At 43.4% G+C, this 12059-nt stretch overlaps 1 protein-coding gene across 2 annotated transcripts in view; it reads left to right on the top strand.

Moving 5' to 3' along the window:
• Window positions 1-8970, top strand: part of KIF19 (kinesin family member 19) — a 63997-nt gene extending 55027 nt beyond the window's left edge. For both annotated transcript variants that reach the window (XM_075216831.1, XM_075216832.1), the window contains 3 exons: window positions 1433-1836; window positions 3474-3630; window positions 7497-8970. In XM_075216831.1, the coding sequence (XP_075072932.1) occupies window positions 1433-1836; window positions 3474-3630; window positions 7497-7654 (719 nt within the window). In that variant the 3' untranslated portion in view covers window positions 7655-8970. The remainder of the gene's footprint in view (window positions 1-1432; window positions 1837-3473; window positions 3631-7496) is intronic.
• The last annotated feature ends 3089 nt before the right edge of the window (window positions 8971-12059 follow it).

Raw genomic sequence — 12059 nt, 5'->3', positions numbered from 1 at the left:
CAACTGGTGCAGAAGCAGCTATTGAGAGGCGTTTGTTCCACTGTTTCCACTTGCCGGTTTAATTCACAGAAATTTGACCCTGATCAGGAAATTTTTTATAAAACCCAGATAATTCTAACTTATTTTAATATTGTAGGTTTAACTTTAGGTTGTTTTTTTTAAGAAACAAAACATGGCCACCGCCGGGCTTCTGAGACTTTTTGCTGTGTTTTTCCTAAATATACAGCATGAGAATGACGTAAAGAGAAGTGGTGCTGTGCAGTGTCCAAATGTACAGCATGAACATTATATAAATAGAAGTAGTACTGTGCAGTGTTCACACATTTAACATAGCAAAACAATTCAGAATTGCATACAAAATAGAAATTAGGCAGTAGTGCTGTATTCAGATATGAAAACTAGAATTAGAACAGTAAAATATCCATAAATGTAATAAAATATTACTTAATAAAGAACGGTGCATAAAGTCAGCTGTACATTAATGTGAACACTGCTTTAAATAAACCTGACCATCTAACCAAATTAATATCACTCTGCAAAACTAATATTAATCTCCACTCACACCCAATTAAGATAAAAACTATTAAAATTAGTGTTATAGTTACTTACCCAGTGTTGAACATCAGACAGCAGACGATAACAGCTCTTTTACTTTCAGTATTTTCTATGACAGATAAACACTAGGGGCCTGATTCATTAAGGATCTTAACTTGAGAAACTTCTTATTTCAGTCTCCTGGACAAAACCATGTTACAATGCAAGGGGTGCAAATTAGTATTCTGTTTTGCACATAAGTTAAATACTGACTGCTTTTTCATGTAGCACACAAATACTTGATAGCTTATTTGTACACTGAAACTTAAAGTTGATGTTTGTGTGCTACATGAAAAAACAGGCAGGAAAAAATTCCCCCATAAGTTAATATTAAATTTATTTTGTCCCTTTAGCAATAAATAATGGTTTTACAAATATTTTAAATGTCAATGATGCTTTCTCTTATGTTATGAATGGCAAATAGCTCAAACAGCAGCAGTTTGAGCAATCTTGACATTCACAACCACCTCTTTTATTTTGTTCGTTTGGCCGGATGACTGTTTTGCGGCGGTTTTGAAAACCCCAGCTTAGTAAATCCGGCTGTTTGTATGTTCATCATTGTTAAAGTCGGGATGGCGGTTTGTAAAGTGGTGGTTTTAAAAAATGTCATTTCTGGCCATTTTGACAGTGGTTTGGGCTTTGGTACATCCGGCGGTTTCAAAACCGCCAGAAAAATAGCCGAAAAGCAGCGGTTTGAGCAAATCGCCCTTTAGTAAATCTAGCCCTAAATGTCTGAACTAGTTTACACAGATTACACTCTATTTGTAATAGGTCTGGTGGTGACAGTTTGTGGGTTCATCCTGTCATAGTTGAATTATCTTTTTATTATTATTTACAGAGAAGAAAGAGATTCTAAGCAGCATCAAAAGTATTTCGGTGAAGGCTGCTCGGCGACGTTCCCGGGTTATTGAAAGTGATCGCTTACAACTCCTGCAGCCCATGAAAGAGAGAAGCAACCTCTCTGTTCATTCTCTGAGTGAGAGTGAGGACACTCCACTCAGAGATCAGCATCTACCAAGCTCTCCTCTACACCACGCGGCCAGTGAAGACAACCTCTCCACCAGCACCGGTGAGATGGTCACAGCCCTAGGAGGGAGAGGAACCAACCACCGGAGAGAGTCTCCAGGTCTGTGGCAGCAAGCACAGAAGAAAGCAGCTCAGAAGGTGGAGAAAAGGGAGGAATCTTTAGAAGTAAAGCGCAGAAAGAAGAGGTCAAGGTCCTTTGAGGTCACTGGCCAAGGGGTAAGAGTCAACAGAATATCTGTATACTGGCAACCGCTTCTGAAATCACTAGTTTCACAGCTCTACAATTCTGTGCTTATTAGTGGCTCCGAGATGCAGAATCTGGGCTGGGCACCCTAAATATTCCTGGTCCCAGATCTCTCATTCCCCCTTATTCCCCATACACATTAATCACATCACATAGGGGGTTATTTTTTAACATGGTACAAAGAGTAATCATGTAATTGTCATAGCAACCAATCAGATGTCGGCTTTCATTGGCATCCACTAGACTGCTTAAAGTGAATATCTGATTGGTTGCTGTGGGATGCACCACATTATTGCTCTTTTTACCATGTTATTAGGTTAGCTCCATATAGTGTACATATATCACAGGAACATTTACTATTACTTGCAATTTGCATACATAACAATCATATGACATACCATCATTGACATATAAGAAATACATCACATACAGATCAAATATTTATTAATCATATACAAATATACATATAAATCATCCGTTAAATACATCATTTACACAGACATTCCTGTGCTCCACTTTCACTCTGGCCACTGTCTCGGCAGGATAAGCAGGAGGTGCTTCTCCCCAATGTTACTGTCGTGTTTGGCACCTGACTATTATACTGGATATCAAAGCGACATTATTATTATAATGTATTTATAAGGCACCACATAACAACGCTATGCTGTACAATGGGGAATAGAACATATATAACAATGAATACAGAAGACAGGACAAGAGATAAAGGAGGACAAACTGAAAGCATACCAGCATAGCATTGCCTAGATGCTGCAACATAAACACAATGTACAGAGCATAAAACATAATGAAAGGTAACGTAGGAGGTAAGGGACAAGGACGCACAGGTGGACACGATCGGGCCAGACAAGAATACAAGAGAGCTTACATCTAAAGGGAAGGGGCTGATGTAAGAGAGGAAGACACAGAGGATGGGCAATATGGGAGAAGACTCAGAGGCAGGAGAGTGAAGTGGGCATCAGAGGGGAGCAGAGACGGTGGTTATTGGCAGAGTGGAGAGGGCTTTGGGGAATGTGGAGGGAGATGAGGTTGGAGATGTAGAGAGAGGAGACGCTAAGGGCTTAGTAAGTGACGGTGAGGAGTTTGAAATAGATTCTGTAGGGAAAAGGGAGCCAGTCTAGGGAATGGCAGAAATGGGGGGCAGAGCATCATGAGAGGAAAATCAGTCTGACAGCAGCTTTGAGGATAGACTGAAGCGGATCAAAGTGGGTGAGAGAGAGACCAAACAGGAGGTGGTTGCAGAAGTTGAGGCACCTGGTGCACTGTCACACACCTGACCTCTGCAACCATTATTACTACGCTACTGGTGCTGATCTCCTGCAACTAAAACAATTAAGTATATTACAGAGAAAAGGGTTCTTGATGCAGCAGCATCTGCCATCCTTACATAACTGCATTGATTGTTCAAATGAGAATGAAACTTGTTATGAATAGAATAGAACTGTTATAACTAGGGAGCAGACAGGCTAAATCTAAAATCTAAAATAGTAAATATTTCTGGAGAACAACTGCGGTTATAATATGATTTATTTAAATAGTATAAAATCAGAAAATGTTAATTGATAATGACAGGTTAATTCTGTTTCTGCAGCTGGTCCGACCAAAGAACCATCCCTCTCGAAACAAGGTTCTGGAGAGCAACTCAGACCACAAGATCCAAGCTAACTTCCCTCAGAATCTTAACAGCCGTGTTCCTGGGAAAATAGTGCTACCAATAGCGCAAGTTAAACTTCCACAGAACCAAGCCGGTGGGTTCCATTTTCTTTAAATTACTGTAGGCAGTAGTGGCAGCCATTTTGCCAGTAGAACCAATATATATGAGAATGCAGCCTATCAATGAATTAGCTACCACACCCTCATGAATGTACTCACAGGGTGCCCCAGTGATGTCACCACTTCACCACCGCCTCGTGAATGTACTCACAGGGTGCCCCAGTTATGTCACCACTTCACCACCGCCTCGTGAATGTACTCACAGGGTGCCCCAGTGATGTCACCACTTCACCACCGCCTCGTGAATGTACTCACAGGGTGCCCCAGTGATGTCACCACTTCACCACCGCCTCGTGAATGTATTCACAGGGTGCCCCAGTGATGTCACCACTTCACCACCTCCTCGTGAATGTATTCACAGGGTGCCCCAGTGATGTCACCACTTCACCACCGCCTCGTGAATGTACTCAGAGGGTGCCCCAGTGATGTCACCACTTCACCACCTCCTCGTGAATGTATTCACAGGGTGCCCCAGTGATGTCACCACTTCACCACCGCCTCGTGAATGTATTCACAGGGTGCCCCAGTGATGTCACCACTTTACCACCGCCTCGTGAATGTATTCACAGGGTGCCCCAGTGATGTCACCACTTCACCACCGCCTCGTGAATGTACTCACAGGGTGCCCCAGTGATGTCACCACTTCACCACCTCCTCGTGAATGTATTCACAGGGTGCCCCAGTGATGTCACCACTTTACCACCGCCTCGTGAATGTATTCACAGGGTGCCCCAGTGATGTCACCACTTCACCACCGCCTCGTGAATGTACTCAGAGGGTGCCCCAGTGATGTCACCACTTCACCACCTCCTCGTGAATGTATTCACAGGGTGCCCCAGTGATGTCACCACTTCACCACCGCCTCGTGAATGTAATCACAGGGTGCCCCAGTGATGTCACCACTTTACCACCGCCTCGTGAATGTATTCACAGGGTGCCCCAGTGATGTCACCACCGCCTCGTGAATGTACTCACAGGGTGCCCCAGTGATGTCACCACTTCACCACCGCCTCGTGAATGTATTCACAGGGTGCCCCAGTGATGTCACCACCGCCTCGTGAATGTATTCACAGGGTGCCCCAGTGATGTCACCACTTCACCACCGTCTCGTGAATGTACTCACAGGGTGCCCCAGTGATGTCACCACTTCACCACCGTCTCGTGAATGTACTCACAGGGTGCCCCAGTGATGTCACCACTTCACCACCGCCTCGTGAATGTACTCACAGGGTGCCCCAGTGATGTCACCACTTCACCACCGCCTCGTAAATGTACTCACAGGGTGCCCCAGTGATGTCACCACCGCCTCGTGAATGTATTCACAGGGTGCCCCAGTGATGTCACCACTTCACCACCGCCTCGTGAATGTACTCACAGGGTGCCCCAGTGATGTCACCACTTCACCACCGCCTCGTGAATGTATTCACAGGGTGCCCCAGTGATGTCACCACTTCACCACCTCCTCGTGAATGTATTCACAGGGTGCCCCAGTGATGTCACCACTTCACCACCGCCTCGTGAATGTACTCACAGGGTGCCCCAGTGATGTCACCACTTCACCACCGCCTCGTGAATGTATTCACAGGGTGCCCCAGTGATGTCACCACTTCACCACCGCCTCGTGAATGTATTCACAGGGTGCCCCAGTGATGTCACCACCGCCTCGTGAATGTATTCACAGGGTGCCCCAGTGATGTCACCACTTCACCACCGTCTCGTGAATGTACTCACAGGGTGCCCCAGTGATGTCACCACTTCACCACCGTCTCGTGAATGTACTCACAGGGTGCCCCAGTGATGTCACCACTTCACCACCGCCTCGTGAATGTACTCACAGGGTGCCCCAGTGATGTCACCACTTCACCACCGCCTCGTGAATGTACTCACAGGGTGCCCCAGTGATGTCACCACTTCACCACCTCCTCGTGAATGTATTCACAGGGTGCCCCAGTGATGTCACCACTTCACCACCGTCTCGTGAATGTATTCACAGGGTGCCCCAGTGATGTCACCACTTCACCACCGCCTCGTGAATGTACTCACAGGGTGCCCCAGTGATGTCACCACTTCACCACCGCCTCGTGAATGTATTCACAGGGTGCCCCAGTGATGTCACCACCGCCTCGTGAATGTATTCACAGGGTGCCCCAGTGATGTCACCACTTCACCACCGTCTCGTGAATGTACTCACAGGGTGCCCCAGTGATGTCACCACTTCACCACCGTCTCGTGAATGTACTCACAGGGTGCCCCAGTGATGTCACCACTTCACCACCGCCTCGTGAATGTACTCACAGGGTGCCCCAGTGATGTCACCACTTCACCACCGCCTCGTGAATGTACTCACAGGGTGCCCCAGTGATGTCACCACCGCCTCGTGAATGTATTCACAGGGTGCCCCAGTGATGTCACCACTTCACCACCGCCTCGTGAATGTACTCACAGGGTGCCCCAGTGATGTCACCACTTCACCACCGCCTCGTGAATGTATTCACAGGGTGCCCCAGTGATGTCACCACTTCACCACCTCCTCGTGAATGTATTCACAGGGTGCCCCAGTGATGTCACCACTTCACCACCGCCTCGTGAATGTACTCACAGGGTGCCCCAGTGATGTCACCACTTCACCACCGCCTCGTGAATGTATTCACAGGGTGCCCCAGTGATGTCACCACTTCACCACCGCCTCGTGAATGTACTCACAGGGTGCCCCAGTGATGTCACCACTTCACCACCGCCTCGTGAATGTATTCACAGGGTGCCCCAGTGATGTCACCACCGCCTCGTGAATGTACTCACAGGGTGCCCCAGTGATGTCACCACCGCCTCGTGAATGTATTCACAGGGTGCCCCAGTGATGTCACCACTTCACCACCTCCTCGTGAATGTATTCACAGGGTGCCCCAGTGATGTCACCACTTCACCCCCACCTCATGAATTTAAAGGCTTCTATGTCATGATATATATTGGTTATGCCCACAAAATGGCTGCCTCCATGATGCAGATGCATTTTAATGTCTGGATGAGGGAGAAACAAAGCTAGAAGAAAAATTGCTTTTATTTTATCATTAACCTGTCAGTCGTATAATTGGATGAACGAAAGTATATTGGTTAATATTGTTTTACCGTGCGATATTTAAGGTTCAGGTTACAGGAAACATGTCATGTTTAGTATCAGTTTAATCCCCTATGTGACTGCAGTTGTCTGGTTCATTCGCCGAAGGGATCGCACATTGCATACTCTAGTTAGAGATGTTAGGGAATAAATGTTTAAAATGTTACTGACTGAGTATTGTGAATAGACTAGCTTAAACTGGTTTCTGGGCGGGAGAATCATCTGGAATGTTAACCCTCACCCTTGGAGGGGGTTGTTTGAACTGGCCTATGACCTGCATTACACTGGACCCTCCTGAAGCCTGGACCTATAGAAGCAAGCCACATCATCTGCATTGTTTTCTCTGTAACACTGAGTGTATATATACAAGCTCCCTGGGACCAGCTGCAGTCATTCTTTGACCACAGTCTTCTGGAGTGAAGTACTGTAGCTGGTACCAGCGGAGCGCAGAGACGCGACGGTATGTATGTATTTGGTATTGGCTATACTGTATTATAATTATGTATTGAACTGCTAAAAATTTTGCAACTGCTAAAAAAATTGTTTTTTGCTTTGGAAACACAAGAAATCGCTTAGACAATGCTTATTGGAAAATGATAGAATTACTTTAATAAACCCTTACCCATAATTTTTAAGATATTTATGTACAAAAATGTATTCACATTATGCTACAAAATTATATTTCCTTTCTTTTCTTTTTTTTTTTCTTTTTTTAATACTGCATAGGAAATATGGTTAAAGTAGGAGACCATCAAGGACCTCAGCTCAACCAACCTGGTAATGGGAAGAAGCAAATATCTACCAACCAACGGCCACGATTTAACTATATAAATGCAAATGCTGGTGGTGTAAATGGCAAAGACGTAAGGATGCGAAAACATTAAAGTGCAAGAAACATTACTTACAGTACAATACAGCCAAGTGCATGGACTGATGAAGGGATTATCAAACCAGATATTAATTGTACACGTTTTGGCTTGTACTCGGCAGTGTGATGTGTTTTGGGAGTTCCGGAGCACCTATGATGAAGCGTTTTTCTGGAAGCACTTCGAAAGCTGCAAGATGGTATTTTGTTCACCAGTATAAGTAAAAGATGTACATTTTGTATTAAGAAAGGTATTTTCATGATTCCTCACCCTGTGGCAAATGTATTACAGCTGTTGTCTTCTGCTTTAGGAATATCAGTTGCTGGGACAATAGCCCACTAGGGCTCCTGAGGACAATGTTACGTGCTGCTATATACATTTAATTGACTGTTCTAGTCCATAGAGTGCCTGGTCCTCAATGGATATGACAATGATTTTTAAGCGCAAGTGAGACATTTATCTTTCAAAGTGGATTATTTAGCTACAATCCCCCAGAAATTAATTTATCCAACTGATGCTTTGTAGGTTTCTTGTAAAATGTATGTATTTTCTATTGACTGTCACTGGAATATTCAAGGATAACTGCTGCATCATGCCAGTTCAGAGCTATCCAGCTGGTGAAGGACATTGGCAGTGATCTGCATTGCTTGGCACACATCTATAGGTACTAATGGGCATTATAGTATTGACACGAAAAACATCCTTTTCCTTTGTGCCAATGTGCAGGAAAGCAATCTAACCACAGATGAGGGCGTTCCGTGGCATCGAGCTAAATATTTCAATGTTTTATATGCAATGGATTGAGGCCTGAGGTGTATATTAAAATACCTATCACTGTATCCACAGGGAATGATTGAACTCTTCAGTACAATATAGACATCCTTGGATAGGGTGAATACCTCTCCAGGGTTCACATAACCTTGTTACTATGCAATTTCAATATTTTATTGCTGTGAATCTATCCACTCTAAATCGAAGCTAGACACTGAGACAATAATATATGTCAATGTGACTTTGCTGGCAGAGCCAGCTTGCTGTATAACACTTGGCGATGATCCTAGGAGAGAGGGAGGCTTTTTACACTGGAGTGGTATTGAATGGACAAGGGCTGTTCACTATTTGTGTCACTTTTATAAAACGTACCTGAATTTGGTTTTGACATTGTTCGTTTGTTTTTTAAATTATTATTTTATGCATTCTGTTTACACCTAGAGGAACACATCATACACTATTTCACATGTTCTTAATATTCTTTTATAAAATTATTAAATTACTGAAAAATCCAATACAAAATGAATCTTGTAAAATTCTCAGGCACCGTGATAGAATGCAGCCTATGTCACATTGTATGTACAGTGCTTGGCTTTTGTGGAATTGCATCTATTTGGCCTCTGTGCGCATTCACAAGTCCTCACCTCATTGCATTTTTTGGCAAATATGTTTTGTATGACAATTTGGAGGTCTGTACAGCGCTGCGGAATCAGTGGCTCTATATAAATAAATGATGATGATGATGATGTTTGTGCTCCATGACAGGGCTGCAGAGTAAATATGTCACTGCTAAGACCTGCCTACTGCCACTTGTACACCACCTGCTTAATTCAATGATAACTTTTCCTTCTTTTGTTCCTTTTTTCTTTTCTTCTAAAATATTGCTTGTTGGGAGCTCACTTATGTCTTAAATATGTTTAAAGGGTAAGGAGACATCAGGACTGTCTGTACTTAATTTGTCACATTTGTACATCTTATTATTTTAATCACATTGGTATTTGCATCATATAAATGTGCTTTCTGGTATAAAGTGTACCTCAATGGTGCAAAATGAGTCCCATTCAATGGCATCTGATCGCCAGCACTTCTGGCTTGTCCCTAAAAGCATCATCTGCCCCCCCATGAAACTCATCTTAATATATGGTAACACCATAAATTCTCATTTTTGCATTAGTGTGCAGTATTGGGGACATTACTTTTAGGTCTAGTAACACCCCGATCCACTCAGCTCCTAGCGTTAGTGGGGGCAGAGATGCTCCTCAGCAGTTACCGCCATGTGGACACGTGTAACCTTGAGCTTACCCATATAAAATGGCACAAAAAAGTCTTGCAAAGAAGGAAAAGGCTTTTGCACAGGGCGTCCGCAAGTCTGTACATTTGTAGATGGCCCTTATTGTGGCTTAGATTACCCATAAGAAACTCAAAGTGGACATCCCATGTAATAGACCGATGGTAAGACTTCCCCATCTACAGATAAAATGATTCCCCGACATATGACAGCCTGATAGACTCAACCTACAAGGTTTTAGGAGTTTATCGGACTATTATGTGACAGTCAGATGCAGCTAACTTGAAAGGGCCACTTAAGTTGTGTGTGATGCACATTCAAAGGGGTTGTACATATACAGTATCTTGTTGTAAATACTGATGGCTGTTTTTTGCGTTGTAAAACCAGATCAATTCATAAGGAAACTATACAAATGTAACCTGCATTGAATCTTTTTTTTTTTTTTTTACCGAGAAAATTGTAAATGTTTCATTATAAAATGGAGAGACCTTTATGCCACCTACATAAAAAACAATTCTAATTTGATCCAGTGCAGTGAGGTGAGGGCTCACTACACAAACACAGATCCAACATAGCTCTTTATACATGACTTCCATACACTGGATAACCTAATCAGTAGTTACAAAGATCTAAAGAAGCATTTAATGTTTTATTTCTCTTAATCACCTTGTGCATTTATGAAGCTTATTTAACGATGTCTTATTTAAACCTGAAGACTAAAATATGTATTCAGTAACATGGAAACAGCACATATCTAATACAGCAACCATCCAGATATGTGGATTCTACGCACAGGCATTTTCAAAGAGTGCTAGGTATGGTGAGTTCATGTATAGCTCACTAAGAACTTGTCTCAACATGTACCTGCAGCATTCATAATGGTGAAACGCATTATGAAAGCACTTATTAAATACAGGTACTAAATGAGAGTCCCCATAGAACTCCATTATATTGGTAGGATGTGCATGTGTACAAGTCTATTCGGCTTACATTATTTTGGAGAATTTATACGTCATTGTGTGCCTAATGCGCTTTGATGTGTTGACCACCTAAATGCTTGTGTGTTTGAAGTCTTAGGTTGTCACAAATATGCTTTTGAATGCTGCATTTTTTCAGCCCCAGAAAAAGCATAAATGCAGAGCTTGTATCAGGTAACCAGTGTTTCCCGTAGACTGTTATGTGTCACTAGGGCTGCCAAGAGGAATTCAGGGTCCTGGTACAACAAATTCATGGGGTCCCCCCTTATAGTCGAGCATGCAAAAAAAAAATTGCGCCGCCTAACGGTGGCGCAAAATTTTTCGGGGTTGTTGTCAAGCATTTGGGGGCGTGGCAAATACCCCATTGGGGCGTGGCTAACATCAAAATCACTAGGCTCTCAATTCGCCGGAGCGTCACATATGTCCAAGCACTCCTGACTTTCAGGACATCTAGCACCACAGTGTAGTCTAGAAACAATGCAGTGTGTACACAAACAGTTCAGTCTTGACCTGCACCTTACATTGGGCACAACACTCACCAAAAATTGGTATTGTCCCTACTAGAATCACAACATTTCACACACTGTGCTGCTCTCTCCTACCTGTTGTTCTCACTTTCTGCACCTGTGGCTGCTGGTTTCTTTAGTTTGCGGCTTGTCTGGATCCTGGAATGTTGAAGGACCTATTAGGTTAAAAAAATGGAAACATTTAGAAAATTACAGCCAGCCCCGGCGTTAAATCAATAGCACCCACGATTAATGATTAGGCCTTCCTCCAGCCCCAACATTAAAATAATACTATTCACATTTAATAAATAAACCTATTTCCTTCCTGCAAACAGCCCCAGCAATACCTATTTCCTGCAATCATCACTGCCATTAAATAACTCATAGTCACATTTAATAAATAGACCTCATTCTCCCCAAACTCACCCCCATATTCAATAGCCCCCAAACCACCCCATCTTAAATTAATAGTCCCCACTATTAAATTGCCTCACCATAACCCTACAAACAAAATAGCGCCCATTAATTAGCCACCAGCTACCTCACCCACGCTACATTGCAACAAGCCCCCTGTGCCATCACACACACAATACTGTGACCCTTCATCACAACTACACTGTGCCTCCTTATGCTCACACTGCGCCCTCCATGCTGCTTTCCCCCCCTTTTTTTTTTAATCTGTGCTTCTCTCCTCTTTTTTATTTAATCTGTGCTTCTCTCCCCTTTTTTTATTTAATCTGTGCTTCTCTCCCCTTTTTTTTAATCTCAGCTTCTCTCCCCCGTTTTTTTATTCCCTCTTCTTTATAGCACTGTCCCTTTCTGTTTTCCTCCCCTTGCCTCTCCGTTTCTTTACTTACCTTTTGTCAGCTTCTTTCTTTTCT

Source organism: Mixophyes fleayi, chromosome 6, assembly GCF_038048845.1.
Source record: "Mixophyes fleayi isolate aMixFle1 chromosome 6, aMixFle1.hap1, whole genome shotgun sequence".
Lineage (NCBI taxonomy): Eukaryota > Metazoa > Chordata > Amphibia > Anura > Limnodynastidae > Mixophyes > Mixophyes fleayi.
The sequence above is the reverse complement of the archived record's forward strand: the minus strand, read 5'-3'. Positions and strand labels throughout refer to the sequence as shown.